The sequence below is a fragment of the Schistocerca gregaria genome, chromosome 1 (genome assembly GCF_023897955.1).
Source record: "Schistocerca gregaria isolate iqSchGreg1 chromosome 1, iqSchGreg1.2, whole genome shotgun sequence".
Lineage (NCBI taxonomy): Eukaryota > Metazoa > Arthropoda > Insecta > Orthoptera > Acrididae > Schistocerca > Schistocerca gregaria.
Genome location: NC_064920.1, coordinates 991509653 through 991537105, shown reverse-complemented (window position 1 = coordinate 991537105; position 27453 = coordinate 991509653). Strand labels below are relative to the sequence as shown.

General features: G+C 40.6%; 1 protein-coding gene across 2 annotated transcripts in view; it reads right to left on the bottom strand.

Moving 5' to 3' along the window:
- LOC126278230 (RCC1-like G exchanging factor-like protein) overlaps positions 1-27453 on the bottom strand; it is a 148824-nt gene that overhangs the window by 44918 nt on the left and 76453 nt on the right. For both annotated transcript variants that reach the window (XM_049978221.1, XM_049978213.1), the window contains exon 5: positions 9415-9697. In XM_049978221.1, coding sequence (XP_049834178.1) covers positions 9415-9697 — 283 coding nt within the window. The remainder of the gene's footprint in view (positions 1-9414; positions 9698-27453) is intronic.

Genomic DNA, 27453 nt, shown 5'->3' with positions numbered 1-27453 from the left:
TTCTATTGTTTAAGTACCATATGTGAAACAATTAGGACAATCTAGGGCTGTCTGGACAAATAGTATAAAGAATCTAAAGAAGTGATATAATTATTATGGCGAAAGCTGACAGATTACCAGGATAATGTGATGCTAGCACACAATTAGGCAAAGGAATTTATTAATCACTACTCAACACAAAAAGATAAACAGTTATGGTTAACCACTACTAAGAAGCACACAGTAAGGCGACTAAACAAAATGCTCTATATAAACTAAGTACAGCTACTCTTAGCTGCCATGCACTGGTCTACATTTACATATCTAAATTACATATCTTTCATGACAACTCTAACAAAGTATCTAACAAGTAAATGATCAGTTAATACAGTTTAAAATATAGATGAAAGATAGAGTGCATTAGGTTTTGCAAAATAGTCCTAATTCAGTTAGGCATGCAATCTATAAGCTTGAAATGCCATTGAAATATTTACATTGCAATATTCTGCAGTATATGTAGCCTCAGCTGTTGTTCACTTACACTATGTGATCAAAAGTATCTGGAAATCCCCTAAAACATAAGTTTTTCATATTAGGTGCATTGTGCTGCCACCTACTGCCAGGTACTCTATATCAGTAACCTCAGTAGTCATTAGACATCGTAAGAAAGCAGAATGGAGCACTCCAAGAGCTCACGGACTTCGAACGTGGTAAGGTGATTGGGTGTCACTTGTGTCATATGTGAGATTTCCACACTCCTGAACATCCCATTGTCCACTGTTTCCAACATAATGTTGTTGTTGTGGTCTTCAGTCCTGAGACTGGTTTGATGCAGCTCTCCATGCTACTCTATCCTGTGCAAGCGTCTTCATCTACCAATACTTACTGCAACCTACACCCTTCTGAATCTGCTTAGTGTATTCATCTCTTGGTTTCCCTCTACAATTTTTACCCTCCACGCTGCCTCCAATGCTAAATTTGTGATCCCTTGTTGCCTCAGAACATGACCTACCAACTGGTCCCTTCTTCTTGTCAAGTTGTGCCACAAACTCCTCAACATAATAGTGAAGTGGAAACATGAAGGGACACATACAGAACAAAAGTGTACAGGGCGACCTCGCCTGTTGACTGACAGAGACTACCGACAGTTGAAGATGGTCATAATGTGTAATAGGCAGACATCTATCCAGACCATCACACAGGAATTCCAAACTGCATCAGGATCCACTGCAAGTACCATGACAGTTAGGGGGGAGGTGAGAAAACATGGAATTCATGGTTGAGCGGCTGCTCATAAGCCACACATCATGCCTATATGTGCTAAACGATGCCTCGCTTAGTGCAAGGAGCATAAACATTGGATGATTGAACAGTGGAAAAACGTTATGTTGAGTGACAAATCACAGTACATGTTGTGGCGATCCAATGGCAGGGTGTGGGTCTGACGAATGACCGGTGAACATCATCTGCCAGAGTGTGTAGTGCCAACAGTAAAATTCGGAGGCGGTGGTCTTATGGTGTGGTCGTGTTTTTCATGGAGGGGGCTTGTACACCTTGTTGCTTTGCCTGACACTATCACAGCACAGGCCTACATTAATGATTTAAGCACCTTCTTGATCCCACTGTTGAAGAGCAATTCGGGGATGGCGATAGCATCTTTCAACATGATAGAGCACCTGTTCATAATGCACAGCCTCTGGCGAAGTGGTTACTAACTAAACTCCTCCCGAACAGGCCATGATGGCCCAACAGTACCAACCGGCCACTGTGTCATCCTCAGCCCATAGGTGTCACCAGATGCGGACATGAAGAGGCATGTGGTCAGCACACCATTCTCCCGGCCATATGTCAGTTTCCGAGACCAGAGCCGCTACTCCTCAATCAAGTAGTCAATCAAGTAGCTCGTCAGTTTGCCTCACAAGGGCTGAGTGCAACCCGCTTGCCAACAGCGCCCGGCAGACCGGATGGTCACGCATCCAAGTGCTAGCCCAGCGTGACAGCGCTTAACTTCGGAGATCTGACGGGAACCAGTGTTACCACAGCGGCAAGGCTGTTGGCGGTTACTAACAATAACATACCTGTAATGGACTGGCCTACACAAAGTTCTCACCTGAATCCTATAGAACACCTTTGGGATGTATTGGAACACCGACTTCGTGCCAGGCCTCACTGACTGACATTGATACCTCTCCTCAGTGCAGCACTCCATGAGGAATGGGCTTCCATTGCCCAAGTAACCTTCCAGCACCTGAGTGAACGTATGCCTGTGAGAATGGAAGGTATCATCAATGCTAAGGGTGGGCCAACACCATACTGAATTCCAGCATTACCAATGGAGGGCGCCACAAACTTTTAAGTCATTTTCAGCCAGCTGTCTGGATACTTTTGATCACATAGTGTACATATGTTTCAAGGGCCCAGTGTAGTCTATGATTTTTGAAATCCGTACTGCTAAGTCACCCAATGTCTTCAGCGTTTCTTTACTTCCATGTCAGACAAATAAATTTACATAATTGCCTCCCCACAGAGCAAACTAATGCATATATAATAGGACAATGAAACAGTTTGAGATCAGGATTGTCTTTTGGTGTCCCGTATTCATAAACAGGTACTATCTTTTTCCAGTCTGACCTTTCCCCTGTCTGAAATGGTATGTCAAGAAGCGTATTATTCCTTTTTAGCGAAAATTATATTGCTTATTCCAGATTCATTAAATGCATGAGTAGGTTGTCAGCATAAGCTATTTATTGTTCCAGAACTTAATCATCTTGTTGTAAGGATATCAGCAATGGTTCCATTTTTAAATCTCAAAAGGGCCTACATACTAATCCCAAGCAGTTTTATAATTAATGCATCAGAGAATGGCAGATTCACCTTTGTGTGCTTACGGTAATCTTCCAGAAAATAAAGGAGCACTTGTGGACACTGTACTCCTCAAATGAGAGAGAACAGTAAAGGCCACCAGAAACTGACAAAGGTCCCCAAATATCAGCTGCATATTTTTCTTCCACTGATTTACATTATCTATGTGAAATGTAACTTGTTCTTTCTTTACAATATATGTGAACCAATGCAAATGAATTTTCTAATAATTGGCTGGTTACATCTATTAAACATTTTAAAATACTGAAAATCTGTCTTGCATAAAACATTCATAGAGAAGCCAATTTTACACAGGTTTAAATTTGAGTGATAATCTCAGTATAATTCAAAAGAAATCTTGTCTGGACTGAGAACATCCACTCCAAAGATAATGTATAATATCTGCTCATTCCTCCACCAAAGTGATGAAAACTCTTAAGCCACTCTCATATTAATCAATTAAGCTCTTTATTGTGTGAGTTCACACCTCATGGTCCACATAGATGGGGAGAAGCATATATTTAACAATAGCTCAACTGTGTCTTCACAGGTTCAGCTATAGCCGGTGTTTACCATGGTGCATTTGGTACACCTTGGACATAGACAACCCCGTCCTCTGTGGTGTAATATGGATTGCTGGCCCTCAGGGGCTACCTTGGTTCCGGCATAACACCCCTCCCCCCTTCGCAAAAGCTGGTGAGGCACTGGCGACTGTGGGGGAGAGAGTACCAATATAGTCCGGAGCCGTAGGCTGATCTGCAGCTAACTCCTGCTGAAGGAGGCAGTGGAACCCAGTCGACAGAGGGTAGGGAGCTGCCTTCTGCACAAGGCAGCTGGAACGCCGAAGCAGTGGTGGTTGCGAGGCGACGTTGGGGTGGGCAAGCGGCATGGGTACGTCCACATCGTCCAACCGAGGCAGCGCCAAAGAGGGGCTGGGAGGTGGGTTCAGGGGATGGTCCCAGAGCTTCCCCAGGTCCGGAGTATGTGGCAGCCTTGGGAAAGCAGCTGGCATCTGCTGGCTATCTCCAGGAAGATCATCTACCAACTTAGGCTCCCAGTAAGGGGCCTGTGATGGGAGAGAAAGAAAAGTCAGCATTTGGTGCTGCAGCTGCTCGCACAAATAAGGACGCAGTTGGTTGCAGCGACACGAAATCACCCTGTTGTCCAGGCATACATCGAACAGTTGTTGACCACAGGGCTGGATAATGACCCCGGAAGCCATCTGTGCTGGGGCCCAAAACCGCAAGCTAACACCTTGGAGCCGGATGGATATCGGAACGTGCCGAGCAGGGCGTGAGGTCCACCCTGCAGCAGGAGGAGATGGAGTAGGGTCTGAGGCTGGCGAACATGGAGCAGTTTGGCTGGACTCTTTATCACCCACCGACATGGCTCTGTACGTACTGAGAAATAATGTAAGAGCTTCTTCCGGAGAACGGTCCTCTTCTTCATCTGAGTTTTAAAATTGCGAACTAAGGCGCTCTGCTTCTACATTGGATTGAGGATGGAAGATGTGGTGGATACAATTATCATGGCAGAATTTGGCAAACTCTGGACTGTGAAATGCGGACCATTGTCTGATACTAAGGTGACAGAAATATTTTTGACAGGGCCATGATGGTATTCTCTGTGGTGAAAGAGGAGCATCGGATAATGAAAGGGAAGTGGGAATAGGCATCCATGACGAGTAACCAGTAAGTGGAAAGGAAGGGTCCCGCAAAATCCAGATGGATGCATTCTAAAGGGAGGGAAGCAGCTGGTCAGGATTGGAAGGACCAACGCGGTGTAGGAAGGGCCTGGCTACACTGCTGACAACCCCGGACCATGTGCTCCACATCTGCTGTCATGCCTACCCAGAAGACATGGCCACATGCGAGGGTTTTTGTCCGGGCAATACCCCAGCCAGTGACTTTGATGTAAGACTTGGAGTCTCCAGGACCACAGGGAAGTTGGTACGATGACTCATGGATTGGCGTCATTTGCCACATGGAAGAGCACCCCGTTGACAGCCACCAGTTGATGGCAGATGGAGTAGAAGAATCAGAGGTCAGCCTGGGCACGAGGCGGAGGAAGCGTTGGCCAGCTGCGGAGAACATAGAGCTGCAACACTTGTAGGAGCGGATCTGCGGCCGTTACTGCGGCCACCCTCTCAGCTGTGACTAGTAATGCAGTTAATGCATCCTGTATGTTGGCATTGACCTGAAAAATTAGGAGGTCTCATGAACCAAATGCAGAATCCAGGCCGGAGGGGAGCCGAGACAAGACATTGGCATTGGCATTCTGGGAGGTGGGCCGGAAATGGATGGTGTACCTAAAACACGAAAGGAATAGGGCCCATCACTGCAGGCGGTAGGAAGTCTTCATGGGTAACTGGGCTGACAGGGAAAATAAGGTCAAGAGGGGCTTTTGGTCAGTGATTAAGTGAAGAGACATACCGTAAAGGTAATGGAGGAACTTGGTACAGGCAAACAAAACGGCTAGGGCCTCCTTCTCAATTTGGGAATATTTGCACTGGGCATCTGTAAGGGATTTAGATATGCACGCCACTAGGTGTTCCCATCCATCTGGTAGACAGTGGGAAAGGACAGCCCCAACACCATAGTCTGAGGTGTCCGTAGCCAAGAGGAGAGGAAGAGAGGGGTTATATTGCATGAGACACGCCGCAGAGTGCAACCTCCACTTTAAGGTTTGGAAAGCCGATTCACAAGTGGGGGACCAATGAAAAGGTACATTATTTCGTCAGCATAGGTGATGGAGAGGCACAGCAATGTGGGCAGTGAAGGGAATGAACTTTCAATAGAATGAAATTTACCCAGGAAAGACCGCAATCGGTGGATGGCACGCGGTCGAGGAAGGGCCTTTACTGCAGTGATGTAGGAGGAGGTAGGTGATATGCCATCACAAAAAATGATGTGACCCAGGTAGGAGATAGGTTGAAAAAAGCAGCATTTAGCAAGGTTGCATTTTAGGCCTGCAGTCTGCATGCGCAGGAACAATTGTTGCAGATGACTGAGATGTTCTTCCATGGTACGGCCGATGACGACAATGTCGTTTATAGTTTTTATGTTGATGTAGTTTATACAACCTGGCACATCCCGCAAAAGCTGTTCCAAGTAATGCTGAAAGATAGCCAGTGCACTAGCAATGCCATACATGAGGCGGTTCAACCGGAACAGTCCAAACAGTGTGTTGACGATGGCCAAGGGTGTAGATGGCTTATCGAAAGGCATTTGGAGGTACGCCTCGGCAAGATCAATCTTTGAAAAAATTGTCCCCCTGTGAGCTTGAAGAACAGGTCCTCGAGACACAGGAGGGGATAGGCTTCAACTTGTAGCTGAGGGTTAAGCATAGCCTTGAAGTCGCCACAAACTCACAGACGCCCATCTGGTCTCTTGAGGATGACCAAGGCTGTCGCCCACAAACTGTAATGGGCTGCATAGACGACTCCCTCCTCGGTGAGACGGTCCATTTCTTGTTGAAGAGGCTGCTGGAGGGTTTGGGGAATCTGCCGGGCCCGGAAGTACTTCGGCCGGGCAGACGGTTTCAGCTGGAGCGATGCATGAAAATCTTGAACACAGCCAACGCCTGGCAAAGAGGTCCTGGAATTATGTGCACAAGGTATTGACAGGCAGAAATGGAACCTGGGAAGACACCAGATGAACACTGACATCGATGGTGAAGCCAAAGGCCCGGAAGGCATCCAACCCGAAGAGATCCACCGTGGCCGCATTATTACCCAAAAGGAAGGTAACTTCCCAATGAACCAATTTATACAGGATGGAAGCCATGAACTGAGCCAAGAGGGCAATTCTTGCTTATTATAAGTAAGGAGGCGCTAGGTTTCGACGCGGAGGGGGGGGTTATTCGCATAAGAGGAATAGTTGATCAGTGAGACCGCTGCATCTGCTGTGGCCAACCATTGACCTGAATGTCAAATCATCAGCTTAGAAGATCCCAAAGACTGCACTTGGTTGATATCCAAGGGTATAGGCCTCTGACAGTCATTGGCCGGATGAGGAGGGGGCTGCTGAGATCAGCATACCGAACTGACATGTCCGTTACGGGTAAACACTGCACAATATGCCCACCTGCCAGGGCAGTCTTCCCGTGCCTGATTCTTAAGGCACCCCAGGCAGGATGGGAGCCGGAGGGGTAGGTAGCACTGGCGAGGATGCAGGGGCCTCCGCACACCGAAGGTCTGCGCTGGACCCATGGAGTCGTCTGAGGACGCGAATTCCTGGACAGGGCGGCTACCCTGTTGACACCGTGCAGAACAGGATGGTTGACGTCGGGCACTGGAACGGGCGGCGGCAACATCTTCGACCTCCGCCAGCGATGCGACGGGTTCCGAGGTGTCATGGTTTCGGAGGGCCGCCACTTCCGCCCAGGAATCCAAATGCTTGTAGAGACTTCATACTTGAATGCTAGATCAATGATCTGGTCCAGGGTAGGATCGTCGAGTTTGAGGGCGTTGCGCCAGAAAGCTGTGTTAGGGGGGTCCTGGACGAGGTGGTCACGAACCGTCTCATCCACGGAGGATTCTTTGGAGACGTGAGGTGAAGTGACATTTCTGGCTGAGATCTTGCAGTTCCGCTGCCCACTGTTGATAGGATTGGCCAGTATTCTTGCGACACTGGTAAAATTTGACACAGGTAGCCAACATGTGGAACCGTCATTGGTAGTAAACTGCAAGAATCTCACAAATCTGGGAGAAAGTCAAAGAATTCGGAGGTCAAGGTTGGAGTTTCGTCAAGAGAATATAGACTTTGGACTGGTTCCGGGACAAAAAGTAGGAGTGACGAGCTGCTTCTTGGACAACCTGGTGGATTTGAAAATGCTACTGGAGCTGCTTCTTGTACATTTCCCAGTCTTCAGCATCCTCGTTGAAAGCGGGAAACGGCGGGGATGGTGGAACCAGGTGGTTTTGCAAGAGTTCCGTAAATAAACATTCCTGTGTATCCTGAGATTTCTTGCAAAACTGTTGAAAACCTTGTAGTAAGTCATGTACACTTTGGAGCAGCTGCTGAAGTACAACTTCTGCCATGAGGAAGACACATGCAGGCACCAACTCTTCGCCACTTGTGTGGTGACTGACAATTCACAATTTTTCACAAACACAACTTTTATTCATGTAAGTTTACAAGGTTGATGACTGAACAACAACAGAAAAGTAACAATAACGATGCCAGTAAAAGTCTCCTGATTGAGGCAAACAAAAATTTCACTTCTAAATTTTCCAAAAAGGTTTGTGGTAATACACACACACACACACACACACACACACACACACACACACAGACACACACACACATACTAGTAAAAGTCCAATTCAGAGACGAAGACGTAATCTTCAGCACTCGAAGTCCACAAGGTCAGCATCTGGAGTGAACTGAGCTTCGGGGCTTGTTCTAGCCCCTAAATAGCTGTGTCCGACCAATCAGGTTTTGGGTAGTAATACTTCCTGCAGGCCATGGCTTGAGTTCCCCCTGCAGGAAGTAGTGCTCAGAATGTCTGTTTCCATTATCTTGTATGTAAATAGCTGGTGTTTACCATGGTGCTTTTGGTACGCCTTGGACATAGACAATCCTGTCCTCTGTGGTGTAATATGGGTTGCTGGCCCTCAGGAGCTACCTTGGCTCCTGCATAACACCTTCTACAATTCCTCCAATATTTGGAGTACATGGAGAAAAAGTTGAATGGTCCTGGCAGCTTCACTGTGGGCAAATGAAAAGTTGGTTTCCCCCATTTGATGAAATACTTTACAGATCTACATCAGCTGTTTATTAACAGATTCTTGTGGTTGTAATCTCATCATTTACTTTAGAAAGAACTGTCAGTGATCTGCTTAAATGTGTACCAGCAATGCCAGTGTAAATTAATAAGGATTTTAATGTACACAGAGAAGTCCAACACAGAATGTCATTAGTTTGTTCAATTCACATGTGAGTGAAGGAGAAACTTCATTATTTGAAAATACAAGCACCCAAAGGAAAGTAAGCACACACTTGTGGAAATGTATTTACAAAACATTGGAAACCAGTTTCTATGCAATAATATATGACAATCCAGCACCTAACAGTAATATTCTCTCTCCCATTAATTTCACAATGATATGTATAACAACAAAGTGTATACAAATACTGAAAATGAGTTTACAAAAAATAGGTTTACAAGTTGCTGTGAATATGCTAATTCACAACCCATATCTGTCTGTCAATGCTTAAAGAGTGGTTAAAGAAAGTTATCTACACCAGGGCTGATGGTCCTCGTACATACTCTCTTGAATCAAACAACAATTTAATGAGCAAAAGAGGTAACACAATGTTCTACAAAACATTACATACAGCATAAATTCATTGACATGCTGAGACTAGAACTACAGATAAAATTCTTCTATTTCTATAATAAATGAAAAGAACAAGTGAGCATAATGATAGTAAATTAATTGAACATGTAATACACAATGACCAGACTGTTTGAAAAGCATGATTTAGGATCAAAATAGAACATGGCATGCAAGAAACACTGGCCACAAAATGGTACATTGATGTATTGTTTCTGACATTATTTATTCACCTGTGATCTTGTCCACAAAAGACCTTTTCAATCACAGCTCCATCAAGGGAAGGAATACAATGGACTGTCTGGCTCCCAGAGTACTTCTCATCTTCAATTATCCTCCTGCCACACTGTCCATAAGCATTATTGCCAAGAGTAAAAGCTCCTTCTCTCTCTGATAATACAATAAGATGTGCACGCCCAGCAGCAACCTTCTTCACTCGACTGTGCACTGGCAACTCCACAGGGGCAGGTGCTAATACAAGCCCCAGGGGATGATCCCTACGTGGTGCATGGTACCCTTGAAACAAATATTGACAACAATGTACAAAAAAAGGATAAAGTTTGTATTGAGTGCACCCTAAAAGTGACAACAGATAACAAAACACAATTCAGCTTAACATATACACAATTAAATGCTGCTGGGTATACTCTGAAATAACATGGAGATACACACACAAGTCAACAGAAATACCAGTGAGCAGAAGGCATATGAAGGAAAAAAGGAAAAAAAAAAATCACTAACGAAGACGCTTTTAGACACAGTGAAATTTAATCTGGCAGACTGCACTTCATGACAGTTTAGAACAAACCTTCTTCTTCTTCTCCTCCCCTTCCTTTTAGTCTTCCATCTGCTCTTCCATAACCTTTTGTCCCTTCTATAATGAAGAGGGAAACAGGCTAAGATTTCAATGTCCCTTTGGAAAAGTACTGTTACGGTGTAATAAAGAGGAACAAAATCAAAGATCACATCATTCAAATTGCTAGCAATGCTTCTCAAACTAGAGTTATGACGGTGACATACTTCAAGTAGCATGAAAAGACATTTAGTAACCAGTTTCTTGATGCTGAGCACATAAGTGCAATTCCCTCAGTCACACATGATATGGTCTACATGTGGATGCCTGGAGCTAGATAAGTGAATTACTGCATGCTGGAAAGAAACAAGAGTCTAAAGATCACTTACTTAGTATACTCCATCAAAACACTTGTGCCAAGAGTAAATTGTAGTCTTGCCTGGAGGTTCTTTAGCATATTCTGTGTGAAATTTACACTGAACAGTTGATATACAGTTCACTTTATGAAACAAAAACATACAGCAAGCATATTTATCACCAGTGAAAGTAGCCATTTTAACTGTGTGTGCACTATACTGGTGCTCTTAGTGAGGAATGGGGTACTGATGCACTAAGTGAATCAAACCTGAGACTGGTGGCTATAAAATGACACATCTACCGATTATGTGAGTTATCTCAATAATTTTTTATATCATTTCAAAGTTATAAAGTGCTTTTTGACTAACACTCTGTTTCTTTTTTTTTTGGTTAGGCTTTACTGTGACTGTTATTGGCATTAAATGAAACAACAAGTTTACTGTTACCAGATGCTCTTTATTTATCTCCACGACACATTTCAAAGATTTAAATCTCTTAATATGACATTTGTGTGTGTGTGTGTGTGTGTGTATTTTGTGTTATGATTTTTTGGAGGAATTGTGGCACTGTCTAGTGGAGAAACAAAACACTATTTCAGAACATGGTTTTGGGTTTCTTTTGACAAAAACCTAAATGTATATCTAACAGTGAAACTGAAATAAGTAAAACAGAGTACCTACAATGGTCACAGGTTCCTTTCATTGTTGTACACATCACATGTATGCTGTCATATTATTGAAACAAATATGGTGTCTGGAAACTATTAGGTGCAAGGATCATATAGCAGAAGAGAAAACATTATCACGAAGTACAAAGAATATACATCATAACAACATTATTACAGAATAAAGTTTTTATAGGATTTTGGAGATGTTTGTTTAAGGTGTCGAATGCATGTGTTGGAATAAATAATTCAGGTGGTATATAAATCCAATTTTGACAAGGTAATACAGCTTAAACTTCATACTAATACGTACAATAATTATGTTGGCTACAGTGGTAAAATTATATACAATTAATCATTTTGGTTGGGATTCAGAGATTGGCTGGAGGCAGAGGGAGAGGAAGAGGAAGAGGAAGAGAAAGAGAAAAGGAGAGGGAGGGGGAGGGTAGAAGGGGTGAGAGAGGGGGAGGGTGGAAGGAGTGATTGTATGAGAGCAAACTTTACAAAGCAGGGGGTCTTTAGATTATTTGTGTTACATGTAATAACTGCCTAAAGGTTGGGGTAATACATTGATTAATGCTTTAAAATATGCAGATGGATGAACAATTTGCACCAATAGTTGATGTACATACAGTTTCAAGCTGACGGGGGGTACAAGCTGTTGGTGTGATGATATATTTCTAAATGAGGTGAATCCCTTGAACATTTGGGGGCCCTCATGGTAACATAACTAAATATTTTTGGTAAATATTAAGGTGTGTATATGTATATCTGTGTGTGTGTGTGTGTGTGTGTGTGTGTGTGTGTGTGTGTGTGTGTGTGTGTAGTCAATATTGTCATTTTTATCATTTAAGATGGACTCAGATTGTTTTGTTTGGTATTTGTGTATTTGGAGTGTTTCAAGGATGTCTAGCTGGCAGCACTAAAAAACAAAAAATATCACACATCAGCAATAGCCATCACTTGCATGGAACAAAATGCCATCTTAACAACACAAGTATCAGCATCCTACACATCTAACCCAATGGTAAAAAACTAGATTATTATAAATGATGTCCTTAAGAGGGGAGGCTTTCAGAGAACATATTAATGCTTAAATGCAACAAAATGAAATGCATAAAGTTTCTCACATAAAACTGTTCTAAAAGTGAAATTTTTATTGTCAGATGGTGACCAAACAGTCAGTCAAGTAGGTCATTTTAAACTATAAGACTGAGGGTAGACAGAAGACTTTAACTTGAAAGTATTACATTCAAGGGATGGGTGAACATAGGGTTGTCATACTGGGATTGGATATTGTAATCCCCAAATACTCCAAAAATAAACGAAAAATATAGATATTCAAAAATGCAGTGAAAAATCCACTTGACACCTTCCTGAGAGACAATTTCCACTCCTTCCAAATTAACAATGTCAGTGCAGAACAGATGTGGCTTGAATTCAAAGTAGAAGTATTGGCAGCAATTGAGAGATTTATACGAAATAAATTAACAAGTGACAGAACTGATCCTCCTTGGTACACAAATTAGGTCAGAATATTGTTGCAGAAACAATGAAAAAACATATTCCAAATTTAAACAGAGGCAAAATCGCCAAGATTTGCTATCTTTCACAGCAGCTTGAAACTTAGAGTGGACTTCAATGCAAGATGCTTATAATAGTTTCCACAGTGAAACTTTGTCTCGAAACCTGGCAGAAAATCCAAAGAGATTCTGGTTGTATGTGAAGTATGCGAGTGGCGAGAGACAATCAAGGCCTTCTCTACATGACAGCAATGGAGATACTACTGAAAACAGTGCTGCCAAAGCAGAGATAGTAAACACAGATTTCCAAAATGCCTTCACAAAAGAAGACGAAGCAAATATTCCAGAATTCAAATCAAGAACGGCAGCCAACATGAGTAACGTAGAAGTAGATATCCTCAGAGTAGTGAAGCAATTTAAATCACTTAATGAAAGCAAGTCTTCTGGTCCAAACTGTATACAAGTAGGTTCCTTTCAGAGTATGCTGATGCAATAGCTCCATACTTAACAATCATATACAACAGTTCGCTCAACAAAAGATCCAAACCCAAAGACTGGACAGTTGCGCAGGGCACAGGTCAGACAAATATTCAAGAAAGGTAGTAGGAGTGATCTGCTAAATCACAGGCCCATATCATTAACATTGATATGCAGCAGGATTTTGGAACATATAGAAATCAGTCTAATGACACACAGTGAACACGGATTTAGGAAACACTGTTCTTGGAAACATAACTAGCTTTTTACTCACATGAAGTGTTGAGTGATATTGACAAGGGATTTCTAATTGACTCCATATTTCTGGATTTCTGAAAGGCTTTTGACATTGTACCACACAAGCGGATTGTAGTGAAACTGCGTGCCTATTGAATATTGTCCCAGTTATGTGACTGGATTCTTGATTTCTTGTCAGAGAGTTCACAGTTTGTAGCAATTGATGGAAAGTCACTGAGTAAAACAGAAGTACTCTTTAGCATTCTAGTAAAACAGAAGTGATTTCTGGTGTTCTCAAAGGTAGTGTTTTATGCCTTTGCTGTCCCTTATCTTTACACATGATTTAGGAGACAATCTGAGCAGCTGTCATTTATTGACTAGTAAAGTCACCAGAAGATCAAAACAAATTGCAAAATGATTTAGAAAAGATTTATGTATGCTGAAAAAATTGGCAATTGACCCTAAATAATGAAAAGTGTCAGGTCATCCACATGAGTGATAAAAGGAATCTGTTAAACTTTGGTTATATGATAAATCAATCAAATCTAAAGGCCACACATTCTACAAAATACCTTACAAACAGCTTAAACTGGAAGGAACACACAGAAAATGTTGTGTGGAAGGCTAACCAAAGACTGTGTTTTATTGGCAGGATACTTAGGAATGTAACAGGTCTACTAAAGAGACCGTCTAAACTAGGCTTTTCTGTCCTCTTTTAGAATACTGCTGTGCGGTGTGGGATCCTTATCACACAGGATTGATGGAGTACATGGAAAAAGTTCAAAGAAGGGCAGCATGTTTTGTATTATCGCGAAATAAGGGACAGTGTGTCACTGAAATGATACAGGATTTGGGACGGACATCATTAAAACAAAAGCGTTTTTCGTCGCGGGGAAATTTTCTCATGAAATTCCAATCACCAACTTTCTCCTCCGAATGGGAAAATATACTGTTGATACTGAGCTACATAGGGAGAAATTATCACATGACAAAATAAGGGAAATCAGAGCTTGTACAGAAAGATACAGGTGTTTGTCCTTTCAGCACGCTATACGAGATTGGAATAACAGAAAATTATGAAGGTGGTTCAATGAACCCTCTGACAGGCACTTAAATGTGATATTCAGAGTATCCATGTAGTTGTAGATGTAGATGAAATGGACTTGTTAATCTAGTCCAGTACTCATAATAATGAATAAAAAAATAGGAATGTGGGTAAGCTACTACCAACAGCATAGTAAACGCATTATTGTGGCCAAGATAGACACGAAGCCCATGCCTGCTACAGTAGTACTAGTTTATATGCCAACTAACTCTGCAGATGACGAAGAAATTGAAGAAATGTATGACGAAATAAAAGAAATTATTCAGATGGTGAAGGGAGCCGAAAATTTAATAGTCATGGGTGACTGGAATTCAGCAGTAGGATAAAGGAGAGAAGGCAATGTAGTAGGTGAATATGGATTGGGGCTAAAAAATGAAAGAGGAAGCCGCCTGGTAGAATTTTGCACAGAGCACAACTTAATCATAGCTAACACTTGGTTCAAGAAACATAAAAGAATGTTGTATACATGGAAGAAGCCTGGAGATACTGACATATTTCAGATGGATTATATAATGGTAAGACAGAGATTTAGGAACATGGTTTTAAATTGTAGGACATTTCCAGGGGCAGATGTGGACTCTGACCACAATCTATTGGTTATGAACTATAGATTAAAACTGAAGAAACTGCAAAGAGGTGGGAATTTAAGGAGATGGGACCTGGATACACTGACTAAACCAGAGGTTGTACAGAGTTTCAAGGAAAGCGTAAGGGAACAAATGGCAGGAATGGGGGAAAGAAATACAGTAGAAGAATGGGTAGCTTTGAGGGATGAAGTAGTGAAGGCAGGAGAGGATCCAGTAGGTAAAAAGGCGAGGGCTAGTAGAAATCCTTGGGTAACAGAAGAAATATTGGATTCAATTGATGAAAGGAGAAAATATAAAAATGCAGTAAATGAAGCAGGCAAAAAGGAATACAAACGTCTCAAAAATGAGATTGACAGGAAATGCAAAATGGCTAAGCAGGGATGGCTAGAGGATAAATGTAAGGATGTTGAGGCTTATCTCACTAGAAGTACGATAGATACTGCCTACAGGAAAATTAAAGAGACCTTTGGAGAAAAGAGAACCACTTGTATGAATATTAAGAGCTCAGATGGAAACCCAGTTCTAAGCAAAGATGGGAAAGCAGAAAGGTGGAAGGAGTATATAGAGGATCTATACAAGGCGATGTACTTGAGGACAATATTATGGAAAGGGAAGAGGATGTAGATGAAGATGAAATGGGAGATATGATACTGCGTGAAGAGTTTGAAAGAGCACTGAAAGACCTGAGTTGAAACAAGGCCCCGGGAGTAGACAACATTCCATTAGAACTACTGACGACTTGGGAGAGCCAGTGCTGACAAAACTCTACCATCTGGTGAGCAAGATGTACGAGACAGGCGAAATACCCTCAGACTTCAAGAAGAATATAATAATTCCAATCCCAAAGAAAGCAGGTGTTGACAGATGTGAAAATTACCAAACTATCAGTTTAATAAGCCACGGCTGCAAAATAGTAACGAGAATTCTTTACAGACAAATGGAAAAACTAGTAGAAGCCGAACTAGGGGAAGATCAGTTTGGATTCTGTAGAAATATTGGAACACGTGAGACAATACTGACCCTACGACTTATCTTAGAAGAAAGATTAAGGAAAGGCAAACCTATGTTTCTAGCATTTGTAGACTTAGAGAAAGCTTTTGACAATGTTGACTGGAATACTCTCTTTCGAATTCTGAAGATGGCAGGGGTAAAATACAGGGAGCGAAACGCTATTTACAATTTGTATAGAAACCAAATGGCAGTTATAATAGTTGAGGGGCATTAAAGGGAAGCAGTGGTTGAGAAGGGAGTGAGACAGGGTTGTAGCCTCTCCCCGATGTTATTCAATCTGTATATTGAGCAAGCAGTGAAGGAAACAAAAAAATCGGAGTAGGTATTAAAATCCACAGAGAAGAAATAAAAACTTTGAGGTTCGCCGATGACATTGTAATTCTGTCAGAGACAGCAAAGGACTTGGAAGAGCAGTTGAACAGAATGGATAGTGTCTTGAAAGGAGGATATAAGACGAACATCAACAAAAGCAAAACAAGGATAATGGAATGTAGTCGAATTAAGTCGGGTGATGCTGAGGGAATTAGATTAGGAAATGAGACACTTAAAGTAGTAAAGGAGTTTTGCTATTTTGGGAGCAAAATAACTGATGATGGTCGAAGTAGAGAGAATATAAAATGTAGACTGGCAATGGCAAGGAAAGCGTTTCTGAAGAAGAGAAATTTGTTAACATCGAGTATAGATTTAAGTGTCAGGAAGTCGTTTCTGAAAGTATTCGTATGGATTGTAGCCATGTATGGAAGTGAAACATGGATGATAAATAGTTTAGACAAGAAGGGAATAGAAGCTTTCGAAATGTGGTGCTACAGAAGAATGCTGAAGATTAGATGGGTAGATCACATAACTAATGAGGAGGTATTGAGGAGAAGAGGAACTTGTGGCACAACTTGACTAGAAGAAGGGATTGGTTGATAGGACATGTTCTGAGGCATCAAGGGATCACCAATTTAGTATTGGTGGGCAGCGTTGAGGGTAAAAATCATAGAGGGAGTCCAAGAGATGAATACACCAAGCAGATTCAGAAGGATGTAGGTTGCAGTAGGTACTGGGAGATGAAGAAGCTTGCACAGGACAGAGTAGCATGGAGAGCTGCATCAAACCAGTCTCAGGACTGAAGACCACAACAACAACAACAACAACTCATTTTATATGTGAAATACAAATTTAACAAAAATGTAAATATCTTTGTCTACTATACAACACACTCCAACAATGATTAATTAATTATTTGTATATTGAATAGGACTTGTCCAGAAGAAATGATTTCAGATAAGACTGATAATTTACTTTGCTACCTGCCAGGTATTTTGTATTATGGGCCATATGATCAAAGACTTTTGTGTTTCCATAATGTCTTCCTTTTTGAGCTGCTGACAGCTTTACTACTGAATAAAGGAGGTCAATATTTTTCATTCTAATGTTGTAGCCTATAGTATTAATAGGTGAGGCTATTTTTAGTGTCTGTTTATGTGCAAGCACCTAAATGTTCACTGACAGTCAAGGAAAAGGCCTCACCAGATGCTTACATGAGGGTATGCATTCAAAACATTCAGTTTTCGTGAAAGTAAAGCCATCTGCCAAGTTAGATGTAGTGGTGGAAAATATAGCAACAGGTACAAGCCAAGTAAAAAACAATGATCACACCATTATTATTGGCAACAGAAATGAATATATACAAACGAAAACAAGACTGCCCTGTGATGTTTCCAAGGCATACTGCCAAAATTGTTTAATACAAATGTCGTCACCACAGCTGGTTCAGTGGGATATGATCGTGTGTAAATGAAGAAATGAAACTGTATAATTCTGAGTTAAAAAAATTGTGTGAAAAATTTAACTACATACAATTGGTAGACCTTAGTGAAATGAACCGTGATGGTTACACAAGCCATGGTCTGCACCTACAAAGAATAGGAAAGGCCAAGCTAGTTTCCCAGTTGAGTGAAATGTTCAACAAAACTAGCAAATAACTGCTATATATTACAAGCAAGGAGTTGTTTTTTAGAATAGGGGGCCATCACACTAGTGTCAAGGGAAGTAGTATTTCCAGCATCCACAGCAAAAGCAGTGCCAACATCAGCAACAGATCTTCTGACAGTAGCATCAGCACCTGGACCTACATTAAGGATCCCTCATGAAAGGACCGAAATTTTTGATACCCACAGGTAGGGAAAAAGACCAGTATAACAAGTAAAGCATAGATTCAAAGAAACTCAATTTAAAAATACTGCTTCAAAATGTTCAATATGCATCCAATAAATCAGAGGAATTAGAAGTGTTATTAGCTGCTGAAGTGCCCAACATTTTCATAATGGCTGAACATGGTTTAAAGCAGAATGAATGAAAGGTCTTCGATATCATGGAATATAAAAATGTAGCATATTGCAGCAGAACTGTACATAAAAGTGGTGGAGTAGCAATATGTGTAGACAGCAAAGTAATGGATTGTACTTCACAGAAAATCACAAACTGTACAGAATTTTGCTTTGAATCAACAGTACAAATAAATTTCCTGGGGGAAAATTGCCTTATAATAGGAATATGCTGATCCCCTAGCTCATGCATTGAAAGATTTTTACTGGAAATTGATGCACTCCTGCATAAAGTAACAAAGCAATACACTTACATAGTAATAGCTGGTGACTTAAATATAGAATGCTTAAAGTCAGAAGCTGCACAATAAGTTTTCAAGATATTATAAGGACACACAATCTCTAGTTTCATGTAACAAATGCAGCAACAAGACATACACAAACATCTAGCACATTAATGGATCATGTTCTATCAAGTATACCTATTGACAGAAAAATAATTCAGGTTATAAATACTGTTGATGCAGACCATTTTGAACAAACAACTGCACTGCTAGCTCACAAAAAAAAACACCGAGGAAAATGTAGAGGCTGAATTGACAAACACATCTAAGCAGGCTTTAAATTTTGCTAAAAAAAAAAAGAAGAAGAAAAAAAAGAAAAGTGGCTTGATATGTTTATAGAGGAAACTGTAGAAAAGAGCTGGGAATCTTTCTGTGGTGTATTAAGAAACTACACAGTACAGCTTGTCCTAAAATATGCAGAACTGTTATGGGTAAACCAGACAAAAAAATGGTTCATTGCAGAAATTAAAAAGGCACGAGATGAACTGATTGAACTCTTCGAAACATACCAGAAAGGAAAAGGTCAGGTCAGTCATCAGGCTTACAAGTGTAAAAGAAAGCATACACTAGGATGATAAGAAAAGCAGAAGCCACCCACCAAAAATCTGAAATACAATCTTCCTGTAATGTATCTAAAACAGTCTGAAACTGTATAAATGAAAACAGAAAAGAGTCACATGCCTTGAAAGATACAAATATAGTGTTGACAAGGGAAGGGAAAGAAGTGAATGAGGAACAACAAGTGTGCAATATTTTCAACCAGCACTATTTAGATATAGTAGAGTAACTTCTGCAACAAAACATATTACTACCAAAAAGGATGGAAAGTCCCAAAAAACTGGCTGAGAGTTTATACCTCCTCCCTAGAGATGAATTGGAAGCTCTTAAGAAAATTGGAGCACTAAAAAATAAAAATACAAAAGGTCTGGAGGGTATCTCAGCAAAAATGGTCAAACACAGTGCCAGCTTGCTAAGCCTCTACCATTCCTTGTAAATTTAGAAATGAAACAAGGAGTAGTTCCGAAAGATAAGTAAAGTTGTGCCAGTATTCAAAGGAGGGGATAAAGGAGACCCCAAAAACTACAGGCCCATAACGATCATGCCTGTTCTGTCTAAAACAGTAGAAACAGTGATTAAAGATAGATTTATAAACTTCATAGAGAAGCATAAGATCTCAAATGAGGTACAACATGGATTTAGAAAGGGAAGATCCACCAAGACTGCAGTGACAAACTTCACAACACACATAAACAGTGAGGCATCGGATCATCAAAAGAACGTATCAAATGCCTATTTAGACTTTTCAAAAGCTTTTCACTGTGCTTGCCACAAAACTCTTCTACAGAAACTGGACTGCGATGGCACAAGAGGGAAAGCTGCTGATATTATAAAAACCTTTGTTGAAAACAGACAACAGTGTGTTGAAATAAAACATAAATCTCGAAATACAGAGAGAAATGTCTACTCTGATTTTCTGCAGGTAAAATATGGAGTAGCTCAGGGTTCAGTAGTAGGACCTCTGAGTTTTATCTTATATATAAATGATATGTCCACTGCTGTAAATGAAAAAGTGATCATGTATGCACATGACACAACTTTACTAGCATGTAGTGACTCAATAAAGGAGGTGGAAAAAAGAGCCAGTGAGAACTTGCAAATGGCGGAACAGTATTTTACAGAAAATAACTTATTGATCAACAGGAAAAAAACTGTGTGTACAAATTTCGAAACAAACAGAACCATCAGAACAGAGTAACTTACTCTGTGTATTGGGGATGTACACTTAGAATCAGTGGACTGTAACAGGTTTCTGGATATAGACGTGGACAAATTTCAGACAAGAGAAACCCACAATGATAGGATCTGTTCCAAAATAACACAAATGTATTTTAATGAAAAAAATGTGGTTACAGTGGACACAGAAACTTTTCTTAAAATTTACTAAAGACTTATTTTTCCCAATATGGAACAGTGCAGCAGATGCACTTGTAGAAAGAATCCTAAGACTACAAAAGAAAGCCAGTATATGTATAGATATCCTAACACCTTAGGAATCCTGCAAATACAAATTCAAGGAATTTAAAATATTAACTGTACCAAGTTTATACATACATGAGACAATACTTCTTCTAATGGTAAATTTTACAGCATCTTTTACAGACTTTCATGACCACAACACAAGAACGAGAGAAAATTACCACATCTGGGGCAAAAGATTGAAAATGACAGACATGGACCCTACAATTGCAGGAAGCTTATTTTATAACAGAATACCATCTAGTCTCAAGAGCATAAAGGAACTGAGCACCTTCAAAAGAAAACTCAAGGAACACTGAATCTCTGGATGCTGGTATAAGGTGAAACTTGTTGGCAATACCACAGGACAAATGTAAGATGGAATGTCAATTTTTCCTAAAAGAAGGCTGCTGAAAATAGTAGTGCTGAAAATACAGAAGAAAACATACAGACTAAGATGTAGTGTCCAGGGGTAACCTTAGATGAGAAACTAACACGGACCTCTCGCATTAAGAGTATCTGATCCAATGTGAAAGGTACTCTAGTGAATACCAGAAGAGCTTGTGGTGAAAACTGGGGCCCAAGCCCCAGAGGTATGCACGGGATATACACCACATTGGTTAGACCTAGGATATCCTATGGAGCCATAGTGTGGTGGAAGAAGGCAGAACAGTGGGTTGCGGCTAAGGAGCTTGCTAAGGTGCAGAGACTGGCCTGCTTAGCCATAGTAGGAGGAATTAGCAGCAAACCAACTTCTGGGACAAAAACCATGCTGTATATGCCTCCACTACACCTTTGGGTCAAGATGGAGGCAGCAGCTGGGGCATACAGACTTAAAACTGGTAAAAACTGGATCTCACTGGGAAATCTAGAATCACACACTAAGGCAGTGAGTGAGGTAAATATAGGAATGGCTGGGGAAATGCCAGCCGACTATATAGTAACTCCCAACTGCTTCAACAAGCCTTACAGTATAATAATTGGAAGCAGGGAGCAGTGGGAAAAAATAGTTCAGCACCGTGTGCGGGACACTGTTTGGTTCACCAATGGGTCAAAAACAGACCAAAGCAATGGGGCAGGAGTGTACGGGGTTCAGCCAAGACTGGAAGGCATCATCTCTCTAGGAAAACTGGCCTCGGTATTCCAAGCTGAAATTACTGCAATCAGGGCATGTGTAGAGGAGAATATGCATAGGTGCTACAAGGACCGTAGCATCTACGAGGAGTGTATGAAAAGTCTGTGCAAAAATAAAAACTACTAACGTGTTTGGGGTAAACCTTTTTTTTATTTTTCAACATAATCTCCTTTTACACTTATACACTTCATCCAACGCTGTTCTAATTTGTTGATCCCTTCCGAATAATAGGAATTGTCCAAGTCTGCAAAATAGCTATTAGTTGCTGCAATCACCTCCTCGTTTGAATAAAATCTTTGTCCCACCAGCCATTTCTTCAAATTGGGGAACAAATAGTAGTCTGAGGGAGCCAAGTCTGGAGAACAGGGGGGATGTGAAATGAGTTTGAATCCTATTTCCATTAATTTTCGACCACAACTGCTGAGGTGTGTGCTCGTGCATTGATGTGATGGAAAAGGACTTTTTTGCGATCCAATCGCTGGCGTTTTTCTTGCAGCTTGGATTTCAAACAGTCCAATAATGATGAATATTATGCAACTGTAATAGTTTTACCCTTTTCCAGATAGTTGATGAGGATTACCCCTTGCGAATCCCAAAAGACAGTCGCCATAACCTCTCCGGCCAAAGGAATGGTCTTCGCCTTTTATGGTGCAGATTCTCCCTTGGTAACCCATTGTTTAGATTGGTCTTTGGTTTCAGGAGTATAATAATGTATCCATGTTTCATCAACAGTAACAAAACGATGCTTGACGTCCTGCGGATTCTCCCTGAACAGACCAGTATTCCTGAAACTTGGTGTGCATTCTTTCCAAATAAGCTACTAACTAAACACCACCTTGATGCCATCTCTCAGACTCTGCATGGACTTTTCAAACGCCCCTCTTACATCTATTCAGACGGCCAGGCAGCTCTGAAATCACTGGCAACTCTTGCGGTGAGATCTAAGATTGTTAGAGAATGCCACAGGGCGAGGGGGAAGCAATAAGGTAAACCTAGTGTGGGTCCTTGGCCACTCGGGGATCTGTGGCAATGAACAAGCTGACAGATTAGCCAGGATGGGGGCAATGACTCCATTTATTGGACCAGAACCTGTCCTGACTATCACCAAGACTGTGTTCAAACTAGAACTACAGAACTGGCTTAGGAAACAGCACATAGAATATTGGACCAAGGTCCATATACAAAAACATGGTAAGGTAATGATAGCTAAGTCATGTTTTAAAAGAAGCTCCGTAATCCTGGGATTGAACAGGAAAGAGATTAAACTCATGACTGAACTGATGACCAGCCATGGGAATTTCAAAAAACGCCTACACACAATGGGTATATTGGAAGAAGACCCTAAATGTAGGATCTGTAATGAGCGTGAAGAAACTGCATCACACCTAATCTTCGAATGCATGGCACTACAGAGCAAAAGATACAGAATCTTCGGGACAACTAGACCTGTAGAAATTTAGTCTAAGAAAAAAGTGGTAAACAGATTCCTTGCATTATTTAAGGGCATTGGCTGGCTTTACTAGATATACAGGGAGAGATACCACACAATAATCTCGGTTTCAGTGTGGGCAGTGGCGGGTTAGACCAAAGCTGTTGTAGCTTACCCGTCAAAATCAAATCAATTGAAATCAAATCAAGATGTAGTGCTTCAACAATGTATAAATGTCCTAATATTTCTATGCAGTGCGTTTAACATAGATGAACTAAAAAAAATAGTTTTCAGTTCTTCTTAATGCATTATTTATTAATATTAGCAATATGAAAAAAAAGCAATTAGATTGTAGACTTTCCTTATGTGTGCTAGACTGTTGCATAAATCAATGCAGACTATCTTATACTCATACACTGAAGAGCCAAAGAAACTGGTACGCCTGCCTAATATCATGTAGGGCTCCGGTGAACATGCAGAAGTGCTGAAACACGACATGGCATGAACTTGACTAATGTCTGAACTAGTGCTGGAGGGAACTGACACTATGAATCCTCAAGGTTGTCCTTAAATCTGTAAGAGTACGAGGGGCTGGAGATCTCTTCTGAACAGCATATTGCAAGGCATCCCAGATATGATCAAAAATGTTCATGTCTGGGGAGTTTGGTGGCCAGCAGAAGTGTTAGAACTCAGAAGAGTGTTCCTGGAGCCACTCTGTATCAATTCTGGATGTGTGGGGTGTCACATTGTCATGCTGGAATTATCCATGTCCATTGGAATGCACAATGGACATGAATGGATGCAAGTGATCAAACAGGATACTTACATACGTGTCACCTGTCAGAGTCATATAGAGACATATTAGGGGTCCCATATCACTCCAACTGCACATGCCTCCACCAGCTTAAACAGTCCCCTGCTAACATGGAGGATTCATGGATTCTTGAGGTTACCTCAATACCCTAATATGTCCATCCGCTAAATGCAATTTGAAATGAGACTTGTCTGACCAGCCAACATGTTTCCAGTCATCAACAGTCCAACGTCAGTGTTGACGGGCCCAGGTGAGGTGTAAAGCTTTGTGTCATGCAGTCATCAAGCATAAACAAGTGGGCTTTCAGCTCCGAAAGTCCATATCAATGATGTTTCATTGTATAGTTTGCAAGCCGACAGTTGAAATCTGCAGCAATTTGTGGAAGGGTTGCACTTCTGTCACATTGAACGATTCACTTCAGTCATTGTTGCACTCATTTTGCAGGATCTTTTTCCAGCCACAGCGATGTCCGAAATTTGATGTTTTACCGAATTCCTGGTATTCACAGTACACACGTGAAATGGTTGTATGGGAAAATCCCCACTTTTTTGCTCTCCATCGCTCATGTGCTGACTGTAACACCATGTTCAAACTCACTTAAATCTTGATAACCTGCCATTTTAGCAGTAGTAACAGATCTAACAACTGCACTAGACACTTGCTGTGTTATATAGGCGTTGCCAACCACGACCCCATCTTCTGCCTGTTTACATATCCCTGTATTTAAATACGCATACCTACACCAGTTTCTTTAGCACTTCAATGTATGTTTAATTTTATTATCTTAATTACTTCTTTCAGATATTGCACAAAGAACTTTTTTTTCACTTTTTCTTCAGACAGCACCACATTAGTCAGATTGATGCTTACTCTTATGTTAGTTTTGGCTAGCCAATAAATTTGCTTTCGGATATTATCAGCCTTGAGCTATCACACACTGTGAAATAAAGATAGTAGAAATCCACAAAAATTAAAATAAAAGAAAACAGTGATTATGCTGTAACTTCAGCGAAACATGTCCAGGCAAAAAGAAGAAAATACTGTATTTGCTTGAGGCAGTTCATATCCAAAGGCACCACTGTATTTTTTGTAAAATGCAACCACCCCTGCTTCTCTGTAACTGTCCTAACAATCTCAAACACTCTGCCTTTTCTTGCCTATGATAATTGGATTATTTTTGTAATTTTTTTGCAATTTTATTGTCTTTAAGATGTCTTATGAGAACCATACTTGATTCTTTTCTTCAAAAAGCAGCTTAAATTAGCTGTTGGTGTTGTTCCATATGTTTTAGGTAGCTGAATACACTGTGTTTTTTTAAAATTAAAAGGGGGTACCAATTGTCTGCTTGATATATGTAAAATTGTAGCTCACTCAAGTAGATACAAAATATTAGTGCATCCAAAACTCAACCCTGTGGGACTTAAATTGTGATTTCTCTCCAGATACTAAAGTGTGCACTATTTGAATTATTCAGCATCATCTTTAGCATTTTTATTAAATATGATTCAAATCAAAAGTACTGAGAGTTATGAGAAATGCCTCATGATCTCATCCTCAATGAATGGAAAACTCCACCTACATTTCCTATGGGTGGGGAGCTTCACAACACTTCAGGCAGCCAATGTCTCCTAGAATAAGGATTTTACCTCTAAAAAGAGCCATCAGTCTCCTTGGAAAGCAGACGAGTAGACAGAAATAAGGCACCTCATTGCCCATGGAATGGGAAACCAACCCTAACGGCAGATGAGTCACCAAGGCCAACAGCATCAGTAAGTAGAAAGCAATGGGAAATTACCACAGTAACAATACACTGGATATCCTGTGTGTAGCAACAAAGGCAGAATAAAATAATATATGTATCCTCACTGATCATGGATTTAGAAGCCCAATGTCTGACATGAGCAGTGGTGAGGCTTCTCACTTCATCATTCCATGAAATCCTTAAAGTGAAGGAGCAGGAAGATGGAGATGAAGAAGAAGAAGAAGAAGAAGAAGAAGAAGATAAATTTAACATTGGCACATGCAATGTGTGAACACACTTAAACGTTGGAAAACTGGAGAAAGTTAAATAGACTATGCAAAAGTTCAACTGGACATTCTAGGACCACCTGAGACAAGATGGGCTGGAAATTGTGACTTTAGATTTGAAGATTTCAGAATAATTCACAGTGAGAACCAACAGTCAGGGAAGAGTGGAGTAGCTATTGTATTAACAAAGTAATGGTTGCATACTGTAATAAAACACATACCATGTGAATGATAGGGTATAAATGATAAAGTGAAATGCTAGTCCAGGGGACATAACAATAACTCAAGTATACTTACCATTGACAAATAGTAACAATGAAGAAATTTAAAAAAAAAATCATATGACTCCCCGAAGAACTAATGGAAATGGAACACCAAAGACAATGTTAGTCTTAGGGGATCTTTTAATTTGTCAATAGACATACAAAAGAGCCAAAAATGTGCTGGTAAGTTCTAGTTGGGAACAGTGAATTCAAGAGGTGAGAAATTATTAGAATTTGTGGACAATGTGAGATGGGCATAATAAACACATCATGAAGATCCAAAGAGAAGACACCTGTTGATAGTAGGAAATACACGACTGAACATGGATTATTAAAGCTGAGGCACAGGAACCAAGTGAAATCTAATCATATATACCCAGGTGCTAATGCAGATAATGACTATACACTTGTTGTGGCAAAGTGCCATATCAAATTTATGAAACTCTATCTGAAATACTCAACGAAATGGGCACTATATAAACTGAAGGATGCAGAGGTTCTGTGGGAATTCAAGAATGTGACAATAGCATCAAACAGAGAAGAAAGTAGTTGAGATGTTATTAAGTCAAATACAACAAATACAATCACAGACATATTACGAATAAGGATGTTAGAGATTAGGAAGCCTTGGGTGACCCAAGAAATGCTGGAACTTATAGACAAAAGAAATAGACTAAAAGAAAAAACCCTTGATCAATTCAAACAAAAAATATTGTAACAACAAGGTGCCATCTACAGAAAAAGAAAAGACTCTGGAAAAAATTCCCGAAGACATAGAAGCTGATTTTAAACATGGAAAATAGGATGACGCTTTCTCCAAGATTAAGCTGCTGGAACAAAAAGAGAGAATCAAGAGTAACATAGTAAGAGACAAAAATAGGAAACTGATATTTGGCACAAAAGTGATAATTAACAGATAGGAATCGTATATTGAAGATTTGTGCAGTGGTGCTGAAACTGGATGTTCAGATGAGTATACTGAGGATGAAAAACTAATTGATGAAAACTATGAAGGATCATCGATAACAAAAGAAGAGTTCTTCTTTGTGCTGAATAAGTTACAATCAAATAAAACAATGGGTTTAGATGACTTCCCTGTAAAGCTCTTACAAGACAGCAGTGACAACATCAGAAGCAAATTATTTACTGCAGTATCTAAATGTTATAGGGAGCGTGA